This window comes from Pelmatolapia mariae, linkage group LG7 (assembly GCF_036321145.2).
Source record: "Pelmatolapia mariae isolate MD_Pm_ZW linkage group LG7, Pm_UMD_F_2, whole genome shotgun sequence".
NCBI lineage: Eukaryota > Metazoa > Chordata > Actinopteri > Cichliformes > Cichlidae > Pelmatolapia > Pelmatolapia mariae.
Window position 1 is genome coordinate 61,856,071 of NC_086233.1, and position 6,683 is coordinate 61,862,753.

Here is a 6,683-nt window from a genome sequence, read left to right on the forward strand (position 1 = left end):
GACTTTTCCCAGGAGAAGCTGGGACCCTGTTTACTAGAAGGTTTTAAAATTTCTGTACTTTTAGGTGACAGAAGGAGACGTGTGGCCTGGTCAAAACACAGAGAGCTGCACTCTAAAAGATCTTTAAATATAGTAAACATACCTTGTGTGCCACAGACTGCTGCCAAACACGAGGGGGCAAATAATACCTCTAAAACACTTAATTTGGCTTTATTAAATGTTAGATCTTTAGCTGGGAAAACATGTGTAATTAATGATTTAATCACTGAGCACAGCCTGGATTTCATGTTTTTAACTGAAACTTGGTTTAGGGTTCATATGCCTTTTTCAGGGTCAAATTCAAGCACTTTTTAAGCACATTCAAGGTCCCTTTTAAAGCTTTTCCAGCACCCCCCCCCCGCCGCCAAAAAAAGAAAAGAATCCATGTTTCAATTCGCATCACCTCAGTAAGACCATGTGAAAAGGCGCCCTAGCTCCCCTTTTGTTAAGACATAGAAAAACGCACCACACAAAAATACTGCAAAAGGAAACAGTCGCCTTATATACATAGTGTATAAACTCAAAATGCACATTTCACTTAAAAATTAAGATGTGAAAATGTGAACAAATCAACTTGTTAGAGATATTCTTCTCCTGTTGAAAAAAAAAACAAAAAAGAAAGAAATAAGTCTTCTCATCAGATATTGATGCTTCTTTCCTGTGTGACAAAAAATAGGAGACAGATGTTTGTTTGTTGTTTGTTTTTTAAGTTAATTCCCAATAAAACTGTTTTATTGCTAACTACATTGCTGTCTGTATTATTGCTGAAGTCCTAAATGATCACCTTTAAAGTGTTTGTGCTAATAACATCATGTACAGTCAGACAGGCATGGAGAACAGCACTGACTGTTTAAGTAGTTTAATGTGTAGGTGCTGACCATAAACACATTTTGAATGAAAGCCGGGGAACTTTGGTAGCACAGAAACAAGTGGCTCTTTGTGACCATATGGCTCGGTCCCTCATATTACCATTATTTCCCCCAAAGGCACCAAGTTAATACTCAAAAAAGCTGCAGCAATACACACAAATATAAACAGTACTTGGTGACAACTTTGCTTTTAGCCGTTAACCCTCTGGTGTCCAGTGTATAATTGGCCGTTTTTGACTACTTTTGATTTGTCCTCTATATTTCACCTTTAAAAACTGTTTATCTTGCCAATCTGTTATTTACTCATTTTGACATAATGTGTCAGCACAATTGATCTAAATTCAGACAAAATTTAAAATACAAGTAGAAAGTGATATTTTTGACTGTAAAAACCACAAGCATGTTTAACAAATCATTTTCATAACTTGAAATGCAAATAGAAATTGTACATTTTTTAAAAATATGCACAAGTTTTACAAACAACAAAGTAATATGGTACTATTTACCTAAAAACGCAGCCAAGGCTCAGACTTTTTTTATATAACCATTCAAAACTATTTACAGAACAATCAGGTGTTCTGCATCAAATAAGAAGGCACACAAATTCTCCAAAAATAGTTTGTGTCCATTATAACACAGATGAGAACAGCACAGGGATAAACCTGCAGGTCTGACAGCAGGTGTGTCACTCAGCGTTTACACTGCAGCCTGCCTTTGGTGGCTTTTTTGCAGCAACTGTGACGTTCACTAGTAGAACTGACACACAAAACAAAACAACAACTACACAAGACAACACACTAACTTGAGACTCCAAACACGATAAACGTCACAAATCTCTCACGTATCAAAACTCTCTCTCTCTCTCTCGCCGGTCACTCCTAAAACTTCAACCAAATGCCACATGTTACCATATAATTTCTTGATTGGTCGGCATGGTACATTTTTCCACCAATAGGGAAGGAGTGTTTTTTCTTTTTTCACTCACAAGCAAAGCGTGTTTGCTAGCGCTCTCCTTGGAAAACGCCGTTTTTACCGTCTCTTCCTGGAGTAAACGCCACTGTTTTATTCAGAAACCCCCCCAAAAAACATCGGTTTTACGTTGCCTATCAACACAATTTAAAAACTGGTATACAGTTTGAAGTCTGCACGTTCGACCCAAGTTGAAATGGAGACTCTGGGTCCGTCGACCCCAGAGGGTTAATCAGAAAGCCTTAAGTTGGCTAGTTATGTATCGGGCTAATGTTCAAAGCTTTCACTTGAGTTCACTTAAATTAACTCATATTACTGCTAAGTAATGTTAGCTAAGTTCACAGCATATTCCATACTGCATCACACTCTGTGCATTTCAATCATTTCTCCAGCGAGTTTGATAGCTAGCAAAATAATAATCATAATTTTAAAAAAATAGCATGTGTAACGTACACCTACTGGAAAATTATTTACTAGGACTCACCTATCATGCGACTGGAGAGCGCAAACTCCGCCATTGTCGTTTTCCATCAAACACTCATTAAAACAGCAAACGACTAGTGATGTGTCGGTCGCGAACGAAACGGCTCTTTGAGCCGGGTCTTTGACGTGAACGACGCGAGCCGGCTCCTTATCGCGAGCTGTGGTTTGTTTTGTTTTTTTTCTTTCTCTCACCCTCTCTCTGTACGGAGCCCCTCTGATGACATGGTCCAAAAAATAAATAAATTGTGGCCACAAAATACTACTTCGTGGGCACGAAATGGGTATAACGTGCCCACGAAATACTTATTTGTGGCCACGAAATACTATTTCGTGGGCACGAAATAGGTATAACGTGCGCACGAAATGCTAATCTGTAGCCACGAAACACTTGACCGATAACCGTGATCCTTCCCAGGCCCTTGCAGTTGGTTAACAATAAAATCTATCCCGGCGTCCAGGTCGCAATTACGTCTGTAAAGCAACTTGGCTCTCAATATCCTGTTTAAATGTCTCTCTGTAATAATGGTTCCTTGCATTGCAGGCTTTTCAAAATGCATTTGTAGCTCATTCCCAGCCTAAAATAAAACTCATTCATACTGTCTCTGTCCATGGTGTATAGGTTTAGCCTAATATTATGCTTATGTCTCTACGCAGCTGTCCAGGAATTGTATCAATATGATGTGCGCACGTTATACTATTTCGTGCCCACGAAGTAGTATTTTGTGGCCACAATTTATTTATTTTTTGGACCATGTCATCAGAGGGGCTCCGTACTCTCGCACTTTTTTCCGCTTCACTCCGCATGCAAGCCTTGTGCTTTGCGCTGGGAAGAGGGGGTAGTGGCAGTAGTTACACTCGCAGTAGCACAGGAACAGAGCAGGAGGGAGAGACAGAGAAAGAGAGCCAGGGACAACAACGTCACATTAGAAAGGTATAGTAATCATCCACAACTATTTTCAGTTGCAGATGATAAAGGATTCAGAAAGTTTATTCATGCAGGCCCATATGACAGAGAATGTGCATCTTCTTTTTGTTTTCATATTTTAATTTATATTTAATTGTGTTGTGGTTTGCAGTGTTTTGTGTTGTTTCACTTTAAATTTGTTTAAAAGGAAAAAGCTGAAAATTTTAATAGTTAAAAGTTGAAATGTGAATAGTTGGTTTTTGTATTATATGATTTATTTATTACATTTTATGTGGAGTGAATAAATAAAAGTATATTTACGGTGGCTCCTAGAGACAAAGCACGTACAAACTTCAAAACACGTAAAAACTCCAAAACACGTAAAAACTCCATAGCACGTACAAACGCCGAAGCACGTACAAACTCCAAAACACGTACAAACTCAGAAGAACGTAAAAACTCCATAGCACGTACAAACCCTGAAGCACGTACAAACTCCAAAACACAACAGAAGTGCTCCAGAATGCTAGGCCCAGTGTTGAGCTTTTGTTACCTAGTGGCTACACAAGCCAGCAAGTACCAACGACGGATTTGGTGTGTGGTAGTAAGAGGTAAATGAACATTTTTTTTTTAATTATTTGAATATATATGAGTGCTTGTGTATAAATACACAGACAATACACATATGCTTTCAATCGTGTAATTTAAGTGATCTAGGTAGCTCTGTTTTGAAGTTCAGTTAACGCTAGAAATGTGTTTTGGAGTTTGTACGTGCTTTTTGTCTCTAGGGGCCACTGTATATATTTATATATAAACATATATAAATAAAACCACTTTTTTTTACATTAGTAATTCCTTTTGTGCATAATTTTATATTATTGTTAATAATAAATTAATTAAAGCAACAAAACAACCTGAAGAGCCGGCTTTTTTTAGTGAGTCGAGCCGAAAGAGCCGGTTCTCTAAAAAGAGCTGGAAATCCCATCACTACAACCTACAGGTATGTTAGCGCACTCATCCCCGACTGTCCGAGGGAGGGGCGGGGTCACATATTGAAGTGAGGGGACCAGTAACAAATGGGTCCAGAACAGAATGAAAGGAAAACAGACAGAGGTGTTTTTAGTAAATAAAATAGTCTTTATTATAGAGAAGCTTAACATTAAGAGCCGGCAACGCCGTTTTACCAATAACACTTCGACAAAGGAAAAAGGTTGCAACAACAAAGAACACAACAACAAAACAAGAAACTTCACACTTCCAGGGGCCCACAAGCTCACCCTGTCACTAGCAGCAGCTAGCTTTACTGCTGCCGAGGCCCACAAGCCCACACTACTCACGTGAAGCAGCTACTCTCCCCACTGCTCCTACCACTCCACACCATAGGCAGGACAATCTCACACCTAGCACTCAAAGTAGAGACACCAGAGAAAGCCACCCTCCTACATCCAGTTCATCCCCAGCTTATATAACCTCAGAGAGGTGATTGCTGACTGGGCCCAGGTGGTAAATGAGGCCAATGAGCAGCAGCTGTGTCCTGGGGAGAGAGAAGAGCAAGAGAGAGACAGAGGGGTGGAGCAAGAGAGGAGGAGGCAGAGAAAAAACACCACGCCCACACAAGGGCAGTTTCAGGAGGCCCAGCTAGGGCCATAACAGAGGCGGAAGAGCAAGAAAACCGTATGTCGCACAACATCACAACTTATACTTGAGGTTTATGTTTCCTGTGAGAGCACTGTCAATTTTCAATCCAGCGTCGCTGGCTCCAATGAAAGAAACAATGCAAATAGCAAACCAAGAGACACAACAGAAGCTGAATCTAACAGAAGAGGGATAAAAGTGTGATAAGAGTGCACCGTTTTCACATTTCTATGTTTGCACCTGTTTGAAAGAAGCAGCGAGGGACTCCCAGCACTAAGGTTGTGGATGACAAGACATTCTGGTTTGCTGGGGGACACTTTCACACATTTTACACCCAGAAGATTTTTAAAAACTACTTTTAAGGAGAGTCTCACCGTATGTATGCAAATACATTTATTCTACCTTAGCATTCTGTACTCTCTGCCGCTGAGGATAACACTTTTTCACGCTATTTCCTCTGAAAGCGTATGAGAACGAAGGCTATAACAGCTGCAAGGACTGCCAGAGCAGCCCCTCCATAAAGCAACACTGGGAGCTCTGATTCTGGCTCTGGCTGCACTGGGGCCTCCTCAGCAGGTGCTTTGACAGGGGCCTCCACAGCCTCTGGGACTGGAGGTGCAGCGACCGTATCGTCTAGCTCTGCCACAGTCTCTGGTTCTGGCTGCGATTCCTTTGGCTGGTGAAACACAGTGATGGACTCTGGGTTCAGCTCTGGTTCGGACGCTAGTTCTAATGTATAATCAGGCTCTGCTGGTGTTGTCGGGATTTCCTTGGCTGGAGATGGGCCTGCCATTTCAGCAGGCACTGGATCAGTCACTGGGGCAGTGACAGCAGCTGGTTCTGGCTCAGGCTCTGGTTCCACTGCAGGAACAGACAAAGGTACTGCAGGTTCAGCTTCAGTGGGAAGGGCTTCAGCAGGTTCAGAGGCAGAGGGAAGCAGCTCTGGTTCTGAGGAAATGAATGAAGGTTCTGCAGACAAGCTTGCAGGTGTCTCTATCACAACTGGCTCTTCTAATGAAATCAGGGAAGCTGGAGGTGTGGGGTCTGCCTCAGCTGTCACTGGTGCAGGTGCGGTCTGGACTCTTAATTCCTCCCTGAGCTCAGCTAGCTCACTGTCAGTGCCTAAAACACTCATCATGCTTTCTTCTATCACTCCGCCTTCACTGCCTTCCTCCAACAGCTCGGCTTCCTCGCGCTCCACATGGACGATGTCCGAGTTTGAGGAGCTGTTTTCACTACGCTCCTCGACCAGAGCAACACCCTCGTTGCTGTCCAGGCTCTTGATGTCTTCAGGGTCCATTGCACCAACCTGTGCCCACGACTCGTGGCCAGCCAGAGACGCAGGTAAGCTTTCTGTCTGCCAGGAGCTCTGCTCGCTGCTGTTGTCTCCGGTGCACAGCAGTGACGAGGGAGGGCTGATCTGGTCGTGATCCTGGTCTCCTGAGAGGATGTAAATGTCGTTGCTGTCTTCGGCAATAGTTACACCTCGCTCTTCCTCCAACACGAGGCTGAATACTTCACCCTGTGGTACACAGAAACAAAGATGACATTTACATTCAATTCATTAGTTGAATTTGTTACAATCTTTGTGTTTAGTTAAAGTTTAGTCTCTGGTTGCAACATCAGAGGGCACCTTCTCCCAAGAAAACCATCTTAAGAAATATGAAAAAAAAAAGAAATAAAACTACAATTTTAGCAACATGTAAAAGTTTCTCAGTAGTCATAAAATTATAACCAAGAATAAGTTCTAAGGTTACATAATAGGAATTCAGAATAGGACTGCT

General features: G+C 41.9%; 1 protein-coding gene across 1 annotated transcript; it reads right to left on the bottom strand.

The window, feature by feature from the left end:
* Nucleotides 1–4,922: 4,922 nt before the first annotated feature.
* LOC134632497 (bcl-2-like protein 13) lies at nt 4,923–6,451 on the bottom strand (the record flags this gene model as incomplete). The annotated part of the gene is made up of 1 exon (XM_063481232.1): nt 4,923–6,451. A coding segment is annotated over one exon (1,104 nt), but the record flags the coding sequence as incomplete, so codon positions are not given.
* Between the last annotated feature and the right edge of the window lie 232 nt (nt 6,452–6,683).